Source organism: Trematomus bernacchii, unplaced genomic scaffold, assembly GCF_902827165.1.
Source record: "Trematomus bernacchii unplaced genomic scaffold, fTreBer1.1, whole genome shotgun sequence".
Taxonomy (NCBI): Eukaryota; Metazoa; Chordata; class Actinopteri; order Perciformes; family Nototheniidae; genus Trematomus; species Trematomus bernacchii.
Genome location: NW_022987869.1, coordinates 7,453,748 through 7,475,452, shown reverse-complemented (window position 1 = coordinate 7,475,452; position 21,705 = coordinate 7,453,748). Strand labels below are relative to the sequence as shown.

The following is a 21,705-nucleotide window of genomic DNA, read 5'->3' as shown; positions in this document are numbered from 1 at the left end:
AGCTCGGTGGTAGCAGGTCCCGCCTCTTTGCCCTTATTTGGATTCAGCTGGAGTAGGCGGGAGTTAGACGATGAGTCACTGTTGAGATGGCAGTGGCCGACCTCGCCTTCTTCGGGCTTCACAGCAACTCTGCAGATACCTAGTGAGTGACGTCATGGACACTACGTCCATTTATACAGTCTATGCTCCTAATAAGGAATAGGATTGCAAACTGTCACAATTAGAGTGAAATTATCCTCTAGCATTTACCTATATCCCATGTGTGTGAACAGCAGATTATTTTGTCTACAGTCAGTATTACAAGAAAGTATTTTCAAGAACTTTTGGCTTTGCAGGAAAGGCCCAGGTGTGATTAATTACATCGTTAATGTTGTTAATTACACCTTAGCTTTTCCTGCTCTCGTCTGTCTAAATGTCCACTGTAGTAGATGTCATATTTATACTCCAGGATAGAGACATTCTTAAGTACTTCAGGGCTGATGGTATGGACGCAGATTTAGTCTTTTTTGTGCAGTTAATAACATTTTTAGGGAAATGGGCTGACTCCAAACCAAATTTTTAATATTTCTATCAAGAACTTAAACAATACATTAGCACTATTAAAAACATTAGGAATAATAAGGTATTTAAAACATATTTAATCTGAAGTATCAACATGTATTTTTCTTTCCTTTTTTTTCTTTATTTACTTTGTCGTGTTTTGTGGCTTTGCCCCTGGACTTTAATACATGTATGTAATGTATGATGTTCATGTATGATATTGAATAGTCATTTTAAAAAAGGGAAAATATTTCAAAATAAAAAAGAAACTATTAACACAAAACAAATAATAAAACATATTTATACCCCTGAAGGCTCTGTATCTTTTGTGAAACTGTTTCCCTCTGGTTATAGAGAGCATGAATCATCAAAAATACATTTGAAGGAAAAGTCCAGAAAGTCCGCCCTCAATCACGTTCTAGAAAGTGTAATCTACTCATGCAGTATTCAAACCTGAGACTCACACAGTCTGATCCAAACACTAGCTTTACTTTGAGTCTATCGTAAAAGTGCATTTGTACAGCAGTTACACACGGGCAAACATATTTCATATTGACTCGTGTCACATAGTGAATAAAATAAAAACAATGCTTCAGTAATACCTTATTCATTTTGGTGTTAGTAGCTTGATTTTCAGACATTTCACTAAGAAAGTTGTAGATTCATATGAAAAGTGAACGTGCCCGCCAAAATAAGAGCACTTATTGAGTTTCTGTGTACAATTAGCCTTATCTATTTACATAAATACATGGACACAAAGCGTAAACATGAGAACCAGAAACTCATCTCAGTCCTTCTTCCCTTTTCCCGTTACAACACACACAGGTCCCGCTGCTGCACGGAGTTAATGGACACTCCCTGGCTGTGTGGGGGGTCGGTGGGGCTTTGGCTCAATGGCTCCCGGGCTGTAGGGGGGAGCGAGGGGCTGCGCCGCGGGCCGTCCAGACCCAGATGTGTGCTGATCTGAGACGAGCGCAGGCTCCTCATCTGGCCCAGCGCTCGCGCCTCATACAGCTCCACCGACGTCTTCTTGTACCTGCAGGAAACAGATTAATATATTCACCTCTGATCCCAGGTCAGATACAAAATTATGAAACAGAACTAATCACAGATTTTTCTAAACACACACTAAAGGACTGCAAAAAATAAATGTGAAAGGCGAGGTCAAAAAGCCTTTTCTACTTTAGGATAAAACAACAACAAAAAGTAAACTCAGCTAACATTATTGAGAAAAAAACAACAACAAATAAAAAACAAGAAATACATGCAATTTACTAATGTAATAAAAACATAAAAAACATGAAACTCAATACAAGTACAAATAAAGAAAAGATAGTAACTTATACCAACAAACAACACCATCCATTCATCATAAATAGTAATGGACTCACATTCTCAGCAGTAAAGAAGACAGCACCACAGAAACCGAGGAGGCGGCCATCGCTGCAGAACCCATCCACGGCTGCAGCACCAGACCCAGAGGCATGAACACTCCTGCACCCACACCAGAGGACAATTCATATAGTGAGAGAAAACACAGGTAACGCTCACCAAGAAGCGCTCAAAGCTTTATTTATTGTGTGTGGATTTAGAATCTGATCTTGCCTTTAACGCCACAAGGTGCCAGTATAAACGAAATGTCAATCCATTTTCTCTCATTCTCAGTTTCTCTTGACATTTGTCCAACATAACTGTCCTCTTATGCTTCTTAGGTAATTTGGTAACCAACTACCAGTAACAAAGTAACCTCATCTACTCATATTATTGGGAATGTGGAGCCTTTAACACCTATAGATCCAGACGCCATGTTTAAAGGCTGACTCTTTTGATTAGTAATCTAAAATATATAAGTAGCGTTCTTGGTTTATATGCGTTCTTGGTTCTGAAATTCGGATTCAAAACCTCAGCCTTTCTGGGCTATAGAGTCAACCTTTTGAGTTGTATTTCCTTGCGTGATTAATACATATTTCTGTGCTATTGGATTTTTCCTTATCACATATTGAAGATGTTTGAGGATTACCTGCAGCGATGGGTATTCCTAGCAGGTTGTAGATGAGTGCGAAGACAAAGTTGGTTCTTATCCTGTACACCGTCTTCTTCGAGAGCTCGATGCTGGCCACCACATCCAGCAGGTCGTTCTGCAGAGTGAAGCACTTCAGTTTAAAGGTCACCTATTATGCAAAATCCACTTGTTCATGTCTTTTCTTCATCAACATGTGTCCCCTCTGTGTCAAGACATTCTGAAAATTTCAGGAAAAAAGATTCTCTCTCTTTTTGTCCTGATCCATTTCTACAAAAACCTGTCTGAAAATGAGCTGATCAGATTTTGGCCACTTTATGATGTCATAACGATTTTTTGGCTCGTTTAACCATTAGCTAATCAGCAACCAAGGTAACCCCCCCCCCCCACCTTATCACCTGAATCTCCTCCGAGAGCTCCATTAGGTGCGTTCACACCGGAGTACTTTTCCCCGTACTTTTCCCGTTTAGTTCCGTTAGTACCCCTTATGTCGCGTTCACACCAAAAAGAGTACTTAGTGCCGGGAACTTTTACCCCCATTTTAGTGCCTGCTAGAGAGGTGGTACCAAAAAGTACCAATTTCTATTGGCTGGGCGAATTGCAAACCACGCCCCGTAAAACTCTGAAACGTTTTTTGAAGCCGCCATTGTATTTGCTGGCATTAGCATTATTAGCATTAGCCCAGCGCACCAACGGAGAGAGAATCACTTATGGCAACACAAAAAAAAACATGGGAGTGGTGGAGTGATGAGGAGGTGTCGGCGTTCTGGCGATTTACTCGGAAGGCCCCAACTCCGGGGACTTCCGGCCGGGGACTTCGGGTGGAAGTATACGCCGTGAAGTTGTTTGCGGCCTGCCAGTAAACCCAAAGCAGAAGAAGAAGAAGTGACGTCAGCAGCTCATTTGCGTAATCTTCCCTCAGGGAAAAGTACTCCGGTGTGAACGCGATTGGTACTAAGTGCCGGGGCACTAAGTGCCGGCACTAAGTACGGCAAAGTACTTGGTGTGAAATCGGCTATTGTGTTCTTTTTAACCAAATATCTCTCAGAGGGGCGTGGGCAGTGGCTCGTTATTTTTCATCTAAAGTAACAGACAGAGAATCAGCACTTTTGAAACAGGGCTGAAACAGAGGGGTTTATGGGATTTTACAATGGGTGATCTGTTTGGTCCTTTCAACACAAGGCAATTCAAAGTGCTTTACAAAAATGGAAGATATTAAGAAAATGGCATTTAAAATCAGTCATTAAAAAGAAAAGATAATAAAATAAACATTAAAAGAAAAAATACATGGATAAAAGTTACAGTGTAGTTTAAGATGTGAATAGTTCAATTAAAAGCAGCGGCAAAAAGAAAAGTCTTCAGCCTGGATTTAAAAGTAGTAAGAGTTGCAGCGGACCTGCAGGTTTAATATAGGGGACCTTTAAAGAAGTCACTCCTACTTTACACCCACTGTCAGTCACCTACCCGGATCAGGACGATGTCGGCCGCCTCTATAGCCACGTCTGTGCCGGTGCCGATGGCGATGCCGACATCTGCCCGAGCGAGGGCGGGGGAGTCGTTGACCCCATCCCCCACCATGGCCACTCGCAGGCCTTTTTCCTGCAGCTCTTGCACTTTCGCCACCTTATGTGATGGCAGCACCTCTGCAAACACCTTCCTGATCCCCACCTGAGCACAAACAAAACATTTTATTCCATACTATAATATGTATTTTTAATTTGTTTGCATCGGAAGGGGCACTTAAATTAACGTGAGCACTTCAGTCCATCATGTAAACGTTTCAAGACAGCAATTATGGCACATAATAGAGACATATTTTCAGAGGTGGGAGAAGTACTCAGATCTGGTACTCGAGTAAAAGTAGAAGTACCAGAGTGTAGGAACACTCTGTTTCAAGTAACTGGAAGTAACTAAGTAAATGTACTCAAGTACTGTACTTAAGTACAATTTTGAGCTACTTGTACTTTACTTGAGTATTTCCATATTATGCTACTTTGTACTTCTACCCCACTACAATTCAGAGGTAAATGGTGTACTTCTACTCCACTACATGTATTGAATACCTTTAGTTACTTTACAGATCTGGATGAATGATGTGAAATATAATCAAGTGTTAAATCAGACTTTAGTTCCACCTGGAGTAAATCCACAAGCTACCCTGCAGTATACAAAGTCATTCAAACTAGCTGCACCTTTACCAGCTTTGAGAACACTTTCATGATCAATCATTATAAAACATATCATATATATTATTCTGAAATGGACCAATCTGCACAATGACTACTTTTACTGTCGCTACTTGAACTATATTTTGATGATAATACTTTTGTACTTTTACTTAAGGAACATTTTGAATGCAGGACTTGTAACAGAGTATTCCTACAGTCTGGTACTTCTACTTTTACTCAAGTACAATATCTGAGTACTTCTCCCACCTCTGGTTCTGTGGGTACAGTGTTTCTCTCTAATGTGTGTTACCTGTGCAGCGATGGCTTTAGCTGTGCGCCGGTTGTCTCCTGTTATCATCACTACGTCGATGCCCATGCTTTTGAGCGTGTGCACGGCTAACGCTGACTCTGCCTTCACCGTGTCTGCAATGGCCAACATGGCACACAGCACACCTGCACAGGACACACAACATACCATGAAGTGAGAGATAGCACATGAAAAAATATATCTTTTTTAGTTTGCATGTTTTATCCTCACCTTCTATAGCTACCAGGATAGCAGTCTGGCCTTTGGTCTCGTGGCTGGACATGGCGGCGTCTACGTCTGCTCCAATGTGGTGACCGTTCCTCCTCATCCACTCTCTGTTCCCAATCAGGACAGAGTAAGACAGAGGCTCACCTGAAAGCAAAGAAGAAGTACAAAAAAAAGTGTAGTCAGAAGCAAAGAGGACAAAGAGATGTTATATATGTTTGTTTGTTTATGTAAAATAGATGATTTAGCAGATTGTAATTAATGCCTTAATAGCTGATCGGGGTTGTATTTTAAAAATGTAGGTATATAGCCATATAATTGTGTTAGTGTGTGTACATCAGCTGTGAGTGTGTGTCAGTTTGTGAAAATAATAATAATGCATATTATAACGCTTTTCCCAGTGCTCAAAGACGCTTTACAAGACCATACAAGAAAATAAGAGAAGAAAATAACAACTGTGTGTGTGTGTGTGTGTGTGTGTGTGTGTGTGTGTGTGTGTGTGTGTGTGTGTGTGTGTGTGTGTGTGTGTGTGTGTGTGTGTGTGTGTGTGTGGTGTGTGTGTGTGTATGAGAGGTTTGTATTCAAACCCCTACTCAATCAGTAAAAATATGATTATACAAACAAAAAAGAGACATCATATAACCAAAAGGATTTAAAGGTTGAACATCTCTAGATATTAGTGGTGACATAACACTTTTATAATGATTTCTGAGATTTCTGAGGCACCTGCAGATGTCACTTCGGCAGCAGGGAGCAGGCTGCTTTCGTCGGTGGTGGCTCCGGGCAGCAGGAAACGCTCTTCGCTCTGCTGCTGCAGGACATGCTCCATGTTGGAAACCCGGCAGCTGATCCCACAGCCGGGCACGGCCTGGAAGTCCTTACAGTAGCCCAGCAAGTCACAGCCCAGCTCCTGCAGCGTGCACACAGACACATTGTCAAGAAATTGACTGAGCACAAATTGTAAGGACTTCTAGCTCTGTAGTTGGAATAAAACTGGACAATCTCGTGTAACAACTATAAATATGTTTTGTGGTAATTCATTTATTATAATCCAAAATTAATTACTTTACTAAACGTGAAATACCTCACTAGGTCTCAAATCAGTGGGCGGAACCTCCAAAATTAAGTCGCTGTACACAGACTATTATTTATGTGGGGACTTCCCCCCTTTATATTGTGTCCCTCACATTTTCCTCTTCTCTTGTTATCAATGTGTTCCACGGGAGAGGAGTCGACGTGTGAGGGAAACCAAAATATATGTTAATGACTGATTTGTTATATATCTGTTGTAAAGTAAATAAACGGATCAACGGTGCTGACTCAGGTCTCATCCTTCAACAAAAGAAACACAACGCAGACACCGCTAATCGACACCGGTTACACTCGTAATGGAAGCAGAGGGGAGGAATAGCTTTGAACCTAAAAATAAAAAACATGTCTTTGAAATACAAATAGAAGCATCTCTCACCTTTTTGCAGTGTTTGGTGACGGCCATGCCCAGCGGGTGCTCGCTGCTGGCCTCTGCTGTGCCCACTAGAGCCAGGATCTTCCTCAGGGGCATGCGGGCCATTTCCCACAGCACCAACACACGAGTGACCCGCGGCACGCCGTTAGTGATCGTACCGGTCTTATCAAACATCACCACGTTGATCTGAGGGAGAAGTCAGGAGAAATGATTCACCCATGCTTTGAAATGATTGGGGTGTGGTATGATTGGGGGAGGGTTTGTACTTTTTGTTACAAGAAAGTAATAATAAACTCTTATAAAATAGGATGGTATGGTCATTGCCTTGTGGGCCATCTCCAGCGGCTCGCCTCCTTTAATGAGGATCCCGTTCTGAGCCCCGACCCCCGTGCCCACCATGACAGCAGTCGGGGTTGCCAGCCCCAGAGAGCAGGGGCAGGCGATGGACAGAACAGTAATGGAGGCCTGGAAGGCAAAGCGCACTATGACCTCCGCCTTGGAGATGTTCTGGCTGTAACCCTGTGAAGAGGAGAATGTGTTACTGTGGTGTAACATTTCATTTTGAATCTTTATGGAAGCTGCTCTTGTTTGTATGTGAAAAGTTGAGTGAGCGCACCTACCGGGAAGTTCTCCTTCACAATGTCGAAGTCGACAAACCCGATGGCCAGCCAGGCCACTAGCGTCAGCAGAGAAACGATGACTATGAAGGGAACGAAGTATCCACTGAGCCGGTCTGCAAACTGCTGGATGGGGGCCTGAGCACACACAAGGGAACGCTGGTTTGAACCAAGAATATACAGTATATTTAAAGGTCATGCAAAATGCACTTTTTGATGTCTTTTATACATAAATATGTGTCCCCGGTGTGTCAGAAAATAAACCCTCTCTTTTCCTATGTACCCAAAACTCTAAAAACGGGGGTTCAACGGAGCTGATCCAGATTTGCTGCGGATATGATATTGGCAGCACGGCCCTATCAGAAAACGTCGCTGTATCAGAAACAATGTGCAACGTGTTTTGTAAGATATATAGTCTTTGTTTACATTAGCAAGCATCGCTAACACTCAGAGCTAACCTGTACTGGAGAGAGTCTACAGAATCAGCACTTCTCTAACAGGGCTGAAATAGAGGGGTATGAGGCATGGCTTCAATGGGTGATCTGTTTGGTATTTTGAGCAAAACATTTCAAGGACATGTTTTTGATATATCTGAGACCTATAATATATGCCTACAATTATTATAATAGGAGACCTTTAAAGACTCATGTGAAGGGTGTATGCAGTTAAAGCAGCAAGTGCTTTGTTTTCCTTTGTAAAATTGGTTGAATTGAAATAAAACTCACTTTAAAAAGCTGGAATAACTTCATTGGTAGATGAAAATCTGGAAATATAGTTGCCTCTAACCTTTGAGGTTTGGGCCTCTTCCACCAGTTTAACGATTTGAGACAGGGTTGTGTCTGCTCCGACGTGTGTGGCCTCCACCAGCAGAGCTCCGTGAGCGTTGATGGAGCCGGCGATCACCAAACTGCCGACCTTCTTACTGACCGGCATCGGCTCCCCTGATAGAGAGACAAGGGGCAAACATCCTCATTACAAATTCAGAACTTCTTACTTTGTTAACCTAACCCTAACCCTTTTTTTGAATCCAACTTTATGTCCCTAATGGCTTTGGAGGTAAATGTGGTCAGCTAATGCATCCATTCAAATACTATCTGTTCATTTTTAAATGCAATGATTGATTTTACAGTACACTAAAACAAAAGGAGCAGGATTGCTATACATATTTATTATTATTATTATTATTATTTATGAAAAGAAAGATCCAAAAGCTATTCATTTTGCTCAAATGTTTGCTGCATGTGTGTCAGATCAAAAATCTCTGCATAACCACTGTTTATCATTTAGAAATGGAAAGCTAAATATATGCATACAAATGAGACAGTGGTATGTACTGATTGTACAAATGTATTTTTTCATTTACAAAAAACACACACAAACAAACAATAACAACGACTAAAGTAATCCTGCATTTGTTTGACATAAGTAACCACCAGAAAGCTGAAACCAACACTTTAACAAGTTGAAAGGTTTGTAAAAAAATGTCTAATAGTTTGTTGAAATGCATTGCTTTTACGATAATAAAACTATATAATAAACTTGATAATTAAGGCTTGCAACCATTCCTAAAAGCTACACACATGCAGCGATTTGTAAATACATTCCTCCACCATCAGAACATAAATCTACCACCAGTTACGAGTCAAATCCCCGTACCTGTGATCAGGGACTCATCTGCCATGGAGCTTCCCTCGATCACTTTCCCATCAACGGGGAACTTTCCTCCAGGGGCCACTTTCACGATGTCCCCCCGCTGGACCAGCTCCACCGGCACCTGCTCCTCGCTGAGGCATACACACCAACTTACAGTTCAAATGCATTAAGACTACATTTTCATTTATTTCCTCTTAAGTGTCCCACCTGATGATGGAGTGGTCCCGTCCCAAAGTGACCACAGTGGCATCAGTGGCTTGAAGGGACATTAATTTGGCCAAAGCCTCTGAGGTTTTACTCTAAAAATGGAGAAACAACATATTTAAAACACGGTATGGTATTTCTTTAAAGTAGCAATGCGTAGAAATGTTGGCATACAATAATAGATTAAGAGCAATTAAAGAAAGGAGAACAACTTGAAGAGGATGCATTCCTCCCAAGCAAATGTCAGATAAAACAGCAAGGGTTTGTGGGAAATGTGGTCTTAGAAACTCTTTCTGTATCTGGTATTTATGGTTGCAGAATTATACTGAAGTTTTCAAATCTTTAAACACGCAGCAGTTTTATCAACAATAAATGACAGATTGTTAAGAATATTTTCTTGGGTTCATATTTTTACGATATAATACTAAATATATATATATATATAATATTCTACACTGACAAAAAACATTTACATTACATTGCATAGCATTTAGCTGACCCTTTTACATTGAAGTATGCCTTTGAAAAATACATTTAAGTTTAAACTAAAAACAAATATATATATGATTTTTACTTTTGCAACGTTTTCTAGCCATCGGCCCAGAGCGATGAAGACAAACAGCATAGGGGGGGTGTCGAAGAATGTGACGGGGCTCTGGCCTGCTTGCTCAGCCATGGCGACAACGAGCACCACGCAGGAGTACAGGTAGGCGATGGAGGTGGCTAACACGATTAGCACGTCCATGTTGGCTGTGCGGTGTTTTAACGAGCGATACGCCTGGATGTAGAAGTATCGGCCTCCAAAGATCTGAAGGGGGAAAAACACATTAAATAGATTTACAAATGTTTCAGTGCATTCATGTTTCAGAATAAGAATGAAACGTTGTTACAGCAAAAGTGGAGATAGAGACGTTGTCACTTTTAGACAATGGGCATGCATGTACGAATGAACATTAAAATATATTTCAATTACAAAGTACACATATAGGTAGAAAAGTAGGAACAGCAGCAGTATGTATAAAATAAATGAAGTGTAACATGTAGAATGTAGTGTGGTGGAAGCTAGATAATAGAGGTCAAAGTATATATGGGATTATAGAGGAGGACACTAAACAAACTGTTGTCAATCATGGATGTAACACTTCCATTTCTGCCCCCTGTTTTATGTCTTGTCCTTAAATGTTTCTTTATTAAGCAACCTTGGGTTAATGAAATATTATATAATTATTATAGCCCCACCCACACCCAACTGGACTTATAACTTCTCACTGTACATTTCACATTTACATTTAATTTAATATGCCATTCTTGCACACTAAATGTAAATAATGTCCCACTTTTATATTATGTTAGCTGTAATTTAGCCCGTCAGTAGTGTTTTATTTGTCAGATAGTTTACATATTTTTTCTTCACGGCCAACTTTAACATTTTCACTGTTTTAACTCTGTTTTATCTGAAATGTTGAGATGTTTATATTGTATACTTATTGTATATTATTTTCTACTCTATTTTTATTTTTGATTAAGTGCAATACTTGTTTTACATACTGCTGCAACGAAAACATTTCCCAATTTGGGATCAATAAAGTATATCTTACCTTATCTTATATTGCACAGAATTTCTTACACATTCTTGATTAAGAAGGCAGCCAGTTATAATAATCATTTGAACTATATTGCCCATTAGTGTTATCGCACAACAGTGGTGTCGTAGTCTTTGTTTAGTGAGAGATCACAATGTCATTACTACAGAAAATAAGCACCTAAGAATAAAACCCAAAGCTCTTGAACAGATCCCTAACCTGTACAGGAGTGCAGAGCAGGAAGAAGGCCAGGTTGAGCAGGGAGAGGCCGGGCAGCAGGTTCTGCTCCTCGGGCATGGAGCCTCCGTGCTCCTGGTGCTGGCTGTCCATCACCATCATGTAGATCATCAGCCCCATCACAGGCAGGCCGAACACCATGCTGAGCAGGAAGGAGCTCTTCCACCTGCAGAGAAATGAGTCACTTATGGAGAGAAGAGAAATCCTTTTCCTCGTGTATTATCTGCTTCCTGTGCCCTGATTTCTGTTGATTTACATGTTTACCATTTTTTTAAAGGTTACCTATTAAACTATTTTTTGGCATATATTATAGGTCTCAGATATATAAAAAAACATGTCTATGAAGTGTTTTGCTCAAAATACCAAACAGATCACCCATTCTAGCCATGCCTCATACCCCTCTATTTCAGCCCTGTTAGAGAAGTGCTGATTCTGGGTCCGTAGCTTTAAAAAAAGAGTTAGGCCTGCTCAGAATTCTACCGGCAGATACTCAGCTAAATGCTGCCGTGATGAAACGCCATATCATGTTCAAAACCACATCAAGGATTATTTCTGAAACAGTATGGAGCTCAAATTATTTTTCTCTTGCGGGTTTACCACAAGGTGAGTACCTTTTTATTTCCTGCTTTTTTACACATACTCTCGCCAGTACAGGTTAGCTCTGAGTGTTAGCGATGCCTGCTAATGTAAACAAAGACCATATTACTTGCAAAACGTTGCGCATTGTTTCTGATAGCAATGTTTCAGATAGGGCCGTGGGTCCACATTTCCGATATTACGTCACATCGGCAGCAAATCTGGATCAGCTCAATTGTACCCCCGTTTTTAGAGATTTGGGTACGGAGGAAAAGAGAGAGGGTGGACTTTGAGTTACAAAAGGTTAAGAACCCCTTTCCAAATTTCAAAATGATGTGCCAACCTGAAATATGTTAAATAACGTGATGGGGATTAACAAAAATAAACTATGTTTGTTACATGGTCAAGTTATTACATTACATCTCACATGACGCTTTCCAAGTTATCTGATGTATTGATTGGTATTGGTATATATGTTTGTACACAAGGTGCCACTAAAATACCTCGCTAACAGTGCATTTATTTTTTGAGTGGAGACAATTGGGAAAGTGTTTAGCTGTTCCTAAGCAACTGATATGGTGTTCAGGTCTTAATGCTAGACAGTTTTATCATCTAATAGAGGTTTGGGCAATTTCATCTTGTTACGACAATGACTTAAAACCAGATACTTGCTGTCGAATTTCTTCCGTGTGATCGAGGTTGTTTTTGTAGCCCGCTTTCACCAGACTGGCCTCGAAACCGAGACTCTGGAATAAGAAATATAATCTGTTACATCATACATTTACATGAGAGGAGGTTTAAAATTGAAAGAGATAATTACCTGAATGATCTTGATAATATCTCGGGCTCCGAGCACTTCCGGGTCAAACTGGATCTGAGCTTTTTTGGTTGCGAGGGCCACGGAGGCCCCGAGGATCCCTTTGGTTGAGGTGAGCTTGGACTCAATGTTGTGCACACATGATGCACATGTCATTCCTGTTATCTATGAGTACAAAAATGATGAAATACGTGACTTTTTTGTGATATTTCAGGAAGATGTTGTATGATACTCTCCCCAGTTGACTCACAGTGAGGTCCAGTTTCCCGTGTGTTACTGCATTGTCCTCTATCAGCTTGGCACCAAATCCTAAGTCTTCTATGAGCTGAGTTACAGCAGCAGCGTTCATGATTTCTGAATCATATTTCACCTCCGCCTTCCCAGCCATTAGGGACACCAACACCGTGACGATTCCTACAAGTCAAGCATTACATTAGATACATAAAAACGCATGTTGTTTATCACCTTTGATGTCTTTACCCTTTTGTTTGAGCAGGTTCCTCTCAATGTTGGCCACACAGGAAGCACAGGTCATTCCAATTACGCAGATGAAGCATTTTTGCACTTTAATCTCGCTTCTGGGGGCCGTCTGTGATCCGGCGCCATTGCTGACTCCAGCCTTATTGGTTGTTTTTAAGTCAGAGAGGTGAGAAAGTCCAAAGAAAACTGGCCTGGACTTTTCCTGACCCTGGATGCTCTTTGCAGAAGCAGGGTCTGCAGGAAAGGAACAAAATCAGAGGCAGAAATATGTTTGAAGGTAGATAGACTGATATTTACCGTTTATTGGTTCAGCATCCTTAAAGGTCCCCTATTATACTCTTTTCCAACAATATATGACAGGTCTCAGATATATACAAAACATGTCTCTGAAGTGTTTGGCTGAAACACCAAACAGATCCTTGTAGCATCCCATAAATCTCAATCTCAATCTTTATTTATTTATATAGCACATTTAAAACAACCTTCAGTTGACCAAAGTGCTGTACAGGCAATACATATTAAATAACACAATGGGAGTACAATAATAAAACAATAATTAAAAACATGATAAAAAGCACAATAACTAGAAAAATATTTAAAAAAACACATACAAATGTAAAAATGTAATGTTCAACTAGTATTAAAAGCCAGTGCAAAGAGGTGAGTTTTTAGCTGAGATTTAAAAAGTTCAATAGACTCAGCAGTCCGGATATGTACTGGGAGGCTGTTCCACAGTCTGGGAGCTGCAACACTGAAAGCCCTGTCACCTCGGGTTTTTTTCCCGCACCGAGGAACCACCAACATATTTTGCTGAGCTGATCGCAATGCTCTAGCTGGAGCATGGCGGTGCAACAACTCAGACAGGTAATGTGGTGCCAGTCCATGCAATGATTTAAAAACAACAAGTAAGTACTTGAACTGGATCCTGTAACTGACAGGAAGCCAATGAAGGTCTGCCTTCCCCTCTGTTTCAGTCCTGTTCCAAAAGTGCTGATTCTGTAGCTTTAAATGCTAATGAGCTGCTGCTGGCCAGAGCCGGCCCGACCCATTAAGCGACATAAGCGGCCGCTTAGGGCCCCGCAGCCACTAAGGGGCCCCCTAGCAAAAAAAAAGAAAGATGAAAAAAAAAGAAAAATTGAAAAAAAAAAATAATCTCAGTACACCGTTGCCGTGATAAGTATGTTTAATTCATTGTGTTAATATGCCTAGATTGCCTACTCTCAAAGTCATGTAGTATATTATTGAGTCAATAATATAATACATTAACTGTGCTTTACCTGAACCTCATCATGACACTAGAGAGGACGGCAGGATTGTAATTTCCTGTGTTCAGTGAATGCAACAGAGGCAAGACACCAGACCAACCAGAGAGTTGAATGAAAATAAACATCTGTCTTATTGGCTGACTGGTACCTATCCTGTGAGCTGTGACAATGTTTAAAATAAACTGTCAGTCGGACTCAGAGTTTTTGAAGATGGACATAAGAAAAAAATTTCTTAAAAAAGACGAAAATTCTCAAGTGGTGGCTGACGTTGCCATAACAACACCTGAATTTAAATGTGCAACCTCTTTTTGTGACAGATTTTTGCAAGAAATTATAATTCTTCTGAATGATATTCCTATTGACAGCTAGTTTTTATGTGAACATTACGAGATGGACAGCCAGAGAGAATAAATGAAAAACAGTTATGAAATACTATATGACAAAACAAGAATACAGTTTAAGTGATTTGTAAAATATCCATAAAGAAAAATCTGTTTACAGTTCGGTTTCATATGGGTGTTGAGAGATGTATCCATAGATCTCTTAATGTTGCTCTCAAAGTGCACCAGATTGATGCTTTTAACTTCAATATTTTAAAACAAATCTTCCCGGGGGAGCATGCCCCCGGACCCCCCTAGAGGAGGTAAGGACCCCCATAGAGGATGTTAGGTCCACGGTGTTTACATGCTTATTTATACAATATGTGTGCTTATGCTAACATCATAAGACAAAAGTTGGTCCCGTGTTGTGTGAAGTGAGAACGCGCTAGAGTGAGGGGGGCCCCAAAGCCAAAGCTCGCTTAGGGCCCCCAAAAGTCTAGGGCCGGCCCTGCTGCTGGCCACGCCCCTCTGAGAAGTGATAGGTTAAAAACAAACATGGTGCTCTAGGAGGAGATTCAGGTGATAAAGTGGTGGGGGGTTACCTTGGTTGGTTATTGGCTAATGGTTACACAACCCAAAAAACATTGTGACATCACAAGGTTGCCAAAATCAGATCAGCTCATTTTCAGACAGGTTTTTATATAAATGGATCAGGACAAAAAGAGTTCTTTGTTCCTGAGACTTTCAGAGTCTCTTAACACAGAGGGGACACATGTTGATGTATAAAAGACATGAAAAGGTGTATTTTGGATAATGGGGGACCTTTAACAAATTGCAGGATTATTTCCATGTTTTTGATACTATATTTCTACACCCATATATTTGATGCATTGCACTTGTTCCTTCACTTCATTCATTCGACAGATGTAGTTGCTTCCAGTTTCAGATTTAACAGTAACATTTTTAAATAAAAGCACTTTTCAATGTTAGAGAAATGTAAGAAAACTTGTTATTCTAAATAAGGATTAACAACCAAGACATAATAGATAACTTATCTTAGTTATCTTTGAAATAGTCACTGATTTTGAGCTAAAGCGTCTAACCCAAATCGACCTTGACAGGAAATGAAAAAGGAACATTATAGGATCTGCTCGTAATCAGCCTGAGTTCATTCCCCGTCTTGGCAAGCTTTTTGATTAAGTCCAACAACAAAGCCCCGGCCGGTGGAAGAGCCCTCCATGTCAGAACTCAAGAGCATACTTGTCTGGTTTCCACGGTAATCAGGGGAAAACTGAGGTAAGGTGTCCTGGAATATATTGACACACAAATACAGATGGTACTACTAGCTTTTCTTTCAGAAGCTTTACACTTACAGGTTTAATGAAGAGGTTATCAGAGGTTATGAATAAAGAAATGATCACGCACAAGACGTCGTGGTCTGGCTGGATTAAATAGCTTCAATGACAAGAACACAAGAACAAGAGTGCTTTTATGGAGCTTTTCTGAGCTGAGTTCAATGTGACCTGAGTTTCAGAAACCAACTCTCTTTCAGATAAACAGAAATGAGATCCGAAGCTGATGTAGCACAAAGGATACTGGATCATATGTTGTAATGATAGAAACATCTCCTCATCTCACCCTTGCATGAAAGGAAATAAAACTCTTTCCAAAACCATTTCCAACTATTCCATAAGGCTTTTGTGTATAAATAATCAGTTTTTAGTTTTACTCAGATGTTATCTTATATATATTTCAACTATTGTTATTATTATTTGTTTCAAAAAGTTTACATTTTCAAAAAAAACACACGATGTGCAGTCTTTGAAATAGACTCCGTATTGTTTATTTAAAAAACAATTTATTTAACGTTAAAAATATTTCTTTTTTCTTGCTTTCTGGAATAGTAACATTAACATCTCGGGGTTTGTGTAATTTGGACAAAGGAAGACTTTTTAAAACCTTTTTTCCTCTTTATAATTAAACAATTAATCAATTCAAGATATTGGCATAAATGTGTAACTATGAAATAAATGTTAATAACGATGTAATGGTCCTGATCTGAACACGTGGACAGGCGTTTATTTTCAAAATCAAACCTCTGTACTCACACTCAAATCAGGCAGCATTTCATTTTATTAACAGCCTATAGGGTTAACCCACAAAATGTAAATACAAATCAACATGTCGCCTACCTTCAAGTGACGCGTCAAAGCCCATGTCCTCGATAGCGGCCCTGAGCTGCTCCGGCTCCGTCAGGCTGGGGTCAAAGGTTATCGTTCCCTTTTCCTCCTTCAGTGACACAGCGATGGAGCGCACCCCCGTCCCCCCAGAGATCCTCCCTTCTATGGATTGCACGCATGAGCTGCAAGTCATCCCTACAATCCAGATGTCTACAGTCAGCGTGTCTCTCTGCCAGCAGCCCGTATCATATCCAGATGCATCATGGGATATTAAAGAGGCACCAAATCCCATCTCCTCAATGCAGTCTCTCAGCTGTGCTTGTGTAACTACGATAGGTTGATGCACAATCAGCGCTGTGGCGTCTTGAAGGGACACCTGGATGTGTCCGACCCCAGGTAGAGGACCAATCCGTCCCTCGATGGACTGGACACAGGACTGGCAGTGCATCCCCTCCACCCTAATGTGCACCGCTGACTCAGCACTCAATCCCATGCTCTGCAGCTCCAGAGCCATCTCTTTGGTTGTGATAACGGAGGCATCATAGTCCACTTTGGCTAAGCCGCTGTTTAAAGACAAGCTGGCAGCAAGAACTCCATCCAGGCTGCAGATCCTGCTCTCGATGGTCTGGGTCTGGCTCTCCGGGGAAAGTCCCTGGAGTTTAAGAGTGGCTCTGGAGGCAGTTTTGGGCGGTTGGTAGAGCTCACTCTGACTCCCGTATTCATAGGCCAAGTTATCAAGGCCTTGTTGCTCGATGGGAGCGCCATTCTCCTGGAAAATAAGAAACAAATTAAAGGTCCCCTATTATACTCTTTTTCATCAATATATTATAGTTCTCAGTTATATACAAAACATGTCTCGGAAGTGTTTGGCTGGAAACACCAAACAGATCATGCATTGTAGCATCCCATAATCCCCTCTGTTTCAGCCCTGGTTCAAAAGTGCTGATTCTGGGTCTGTAGCTTTAAATAAAAATAAGGTGCCACTCCCCACGAGATATTTGGTTAAAAAGAACACAATGGTGCTCTAGGAGGAGATTCAGGTGATAAGGAGGTGGGGGTTACCTTGGTTGGTGATTGGCTAATGGTTACACAACCCAAAAAAACATTATGACATCACAAAGTGGCCAAAATCGGATCAGCTCATTTTCAGACAGGTTTTTATATAAATGGATCAGTTTCCTGAAACTTTCAGAATCTCTGAACACAGAGGGGACACATGTTGATGTCTCTGAACACAGAGGGGACACATGTTTATGTATAAAAGACATGAAAAAGTGGATTTTGCATAATAGGTGGCCTTTAACATTTTTCACATCTTAGGGAGTGTGTCAAAATACCTTGTTTAAAACCTCCATCTTCAAATACCTGCTCTAGATAAGAAAAAAATCCAATGTTGATTAACAACTGGTGTCACGTCCTTTATATTCTTGAGCCGGTTAGGGATGTGTGTGTCATATTTGAAAGGAAATCAGGTTTGGACAAAGTCTTTGTAATTACTATCAACTTATTTTGAAATTCAAGTCTTAGATCGTATCAGACCCAATTCTGTATATGGCTTCATCACCTGGATTTATTTTGTTAATACACATATTAAGATTGAATCAAATATGACAGCCTATTGAATTGCTTTTTTTCCATTCTGTTATTATGGTTGACTTTTTTAAAACATTTCAATTATTAAATAATCTGCCAAATCTGGCTAAATGAATAAATACAAAAACATAGATTCTTTATTTGAACAGGCATTCAGGATTCACAACAACGTACTACTTGTTTTGCATTGTGAGCTAAATGTTTAACACCTTTAGGAGTTTATGTGCCTAAGAAGTTATAAAATGTGAGTTAAGCTTCGTGGGTAAAACCACAATTTGTAATACCAAGAGTTGTAATCTCCCTGTGAATCGACTGAGCAAGGACACTCTCTAGCACTGGAATGCCGTTACATACTGAAGGAGATCCCCAAATCTACTTTAAATGAGGGGGCCAGATTAGGTGCTAAATTCAATGAAAATGGTTATAAAACCACTTGACACTTGCACTCCTCCAATAGGTTATAATCTGGAATGGGGGTCCAACAGAAGAAGGTGCAGCTGATATCACATGACATGAATAAGCCTCCCAACGTGACTCTGCTTAAAGTCAGTATTCACTGCACCTCACAGGACTGAAGAGAGAACAGCTGTACTGCAAACAGCAAATGTACATTTTTGTATGGAATTTCCCTCTCATGCTGCCTAACTTTTCTGAATAAATGCCTCTCATAACTATTATTATTAGTAGTAGTATTTATTTTTATTAAGATTGAAAGTACTAATTCTTGAATTTATATAAAAGCACTTAATCCTGAAGAGCAATTATTCCTTGAGGTGTGTGTGTGCTTTTTAAATTGTCCAGATTTTCTCCCCTCAATCCAAAACATGGTAAATACGGCAGTGACTACACATCTGTCCACATGTGCTCCTTTCTGTGATACGAGGCAGCGGGTAAAGAATCTAACTCCTTTTAAACTCTGCAGCAGTGAGGGGTGTTATCTTTACCACACTGTAAACTTTGTCCTAGTGCCATTACTACATTTTATGGTTTGTTGATCAGCCATGAGTTGAAGTAGGAACTCATATAGCTTCAATTACAACTACGTTTTTCCCCAAACAAAATTGGATTCAAATTGGAGTTTATGTGCGTTAAACAACAGATGGACTGTGGTTCGATTAATCGGTAAAAAGGACCTCTGACTTTTATAAATCTTCTTTTATTGATCATCTAAATACAGTTTAGGCACTTGTCTTCTCTTTTATTTAGTTTGTAATTAGTTTTTGTCTGGTTGTGTTTTTGGAGAACCTATGATTATGTCTTCATGAATCGTTCTGAGATGAGTTGCATGATTACATGACTTTCATCTGGCCTTTGTCCAAAACACACACAATAAGTGTATTCATCCACAGCAACATGAGCGGGATGTTCCAGATGATACATGAGCATAATCTCTCATTTCACTTCCTCACAATACAACTTTTGTCCAATGCAGGATGGGTGGAGAACGCTCAAATGAAGCGACACGCAGGTGTTTGTAAGCGATTCGATTTAGGCAGTTTCTAGCTGCGAGCTATTTGACATGACACAGAGTGTGTACAAGGCAGGAACCTAAATAAGAGCTTTAACTAATACAACATATTTGATAAAAAGTGTACATAGTTTGGTGAAGCAGAAATACTGTAGACGCATTTAAGAATGAGTGATTATACTTCAGTAAAATGTTGAGGTACTTCTACTTTACTTGAGGATGTCCACGTTTTGCCAATGCCACTTTTCAGAGGGGAAATACTGTACTCCAAAAATGTACTACTTTTCTGTCAATTGATTAATCAGGAAATGGTAAAGAGAAATAATGAAGATCCTTTTGTAATAATAATACATATAGTAATTCTCCTGGTGCTCATAAGCTTTATATTACATGTTACTTATGAGACTAACATGTGATTGAACCGGTGCTCCCCTGATCTAAAGATGAGCGCACCTACCCGCTGAGCCACAGGCGCCCCTTTAGTTGCCATTAGAAGCATGTACCGGAATAAATAAATACTGCATTGCAAACAAAGCATTTTAATGCAGAAAAATTGCCCCATATATAACAACATACCGCATCTACATATATGCCAGCAATTCCATTCTAGTGTCTGTTGAATTACAACACAGATAAATATTTTCAGTAGTTTATAGAATCAAATACAAAATAAGTTTACTCAAACTAATACCTATAAAAAGTCAAACCAGAGAAACTGATCATTTTGTAGTGGTCTCATTTTTTCCAGAGCTATATATTACGTTACTGGATTATTACTGATGCATTCATATGTAAATAGGATTTTAACTGTAGTTTCTTCAAGTTTAATCTAACAAAATGTAAATCTGAATTTTTCTCAGTTCCCTGTCATATAAATGAGTAAAAGGCACATTATTAGAATTGAAAAGTAACGTACACAACACGTGGTTAGTTACAGTCCCTTTCACAGCTATGAGAGCAGCTCTGACCTTTTGCATAAATCACAGACTCATCAGTGGATAGGGTCTCCAGTCCATAGTGCCCTTACATTCTATTGCCATAGAAACTAAGTTAACCTACACTACAGCAGAGGGTTCTCTGTCCTGACAACACTTTAAAAACAACACTTTCCTCATAAATCTGAACATCAGCTATAGATATGTATCCGCTCGCGGAGGCCTACCTTGCACAGAGGCGCGCAGTGTCTCGTGCTGCCGGCCGCGTGGACACTACAGGTGCAGTCCGGTTTACACTCCACCATACAGAGCTGCTCCCCCGCGCCCTGCGATGCCTTGAAGACATACTTGGAGAGACTTTTAGGCGACTTTGGTGAAAACATGTTCGGGCAGCTTTAATTCCGTTTACCTTATCTTCACAAATCAATGTCGCAGGGCAAAAGTCCGCAACGCGCGCGCTCCGGGCCGCGAGATAAGAGCGCAGCGCAGAGCCCGCGCGCACTCCTTAAAAAACATCATTTTTTTGGTGTTCAGCTTTGAGTAGGAGGTTTTTGATCAGAGGGAGTTAGAAAGGTTGTGGGGAAAGCACATGACTCCTACAGAGAGAACATATACACGGTTTGGAACGGTTTCACACTTCAGGAACACATTGAATAGGCCTTAAAGTGCAATTTTAAAAAATGTGTTAAGTTCTTTGGTGTACAACTAAGTTCTAAGTCCGAATAAATTCAATTTGGTACTTGTGGGTTATCTGTCGCCACTTTTTTTCAGACTCTAAATACGCACTCGAGGGTTAGGGTTAAATTAAAAAGTGGAGACAGATAACCTACAAGTACCTTCAATTTCAACAATGATAAAATGGCTAAACATCCACAATTCTCAAGACTTTTATTATAGGGTGGTTAGGTCTCAAAATAAAAGCCAGTTTGCTTATTGATGGACTTTTCATATCCATTATCTATTCCCATGTATATTTGTTTCAATCAGCAGACTGGTTACCTTGTAATATGTTATTTCAATTACCTTAGACTCAAAACACAATAAAATAAAAT

General features: G+C 40.1%; 1 protein-coding gene across 1 annotated transcript; it reads right to left on the bottom strand.

Moving 5' to 3' along the window:
- Nucleotides 1–1,010: 1,010 nt before the first annotated feature.
- atp7b (ATPase copper transporting beta) lies at nucleotides 1,011–21,092 on the bottom strand. The gene is made up of 21 exons (XM_034113558.1): nucleotides 20,881–21,092; nucleotides 16,670–17,426; nucleotides 12,893–13,126; nucleotides 12,663–12,826; nucleotides 12,416–12,577; nucleotides 12,268–12,341; nucleotides 11,002–11,185; nucleotides 9,774–10,007; nucleotides 9,203–9,294; nucleotides 8,999–9,126; nucleotides 8,129–8,283; nucleotides 7,346–7,480; nucleotides 7,050–7,244; nucleotides 6,729–6,911; nucleotides 5,987–6,170; nucleotides 5,267–5,407; nucleotides 5,039–5,181; nucleotides 4,025–4,228; nucleotides 2,561–2,678; nucleotides 1,932–2,034; nucleotides 1,011–1,576 (listed from the first exon to the last, which is right to left on the bottom strand). The coding sequence occupies exons 1-21, from the start codon at nucleotides 21,034–21,036 to the stop codon at nucleotides 1,351–1,353; spliced, it is 3,972 nt and encodes a 1,323-aa protein (XP_033969449.1). The 5' UTR covers nucleotides 21,037–21,092; the 3' UTR covers nucleotides 1,011–1,350.
- Nucleotides 21,093–21,705: the final 613 nt, after the last annotated feature.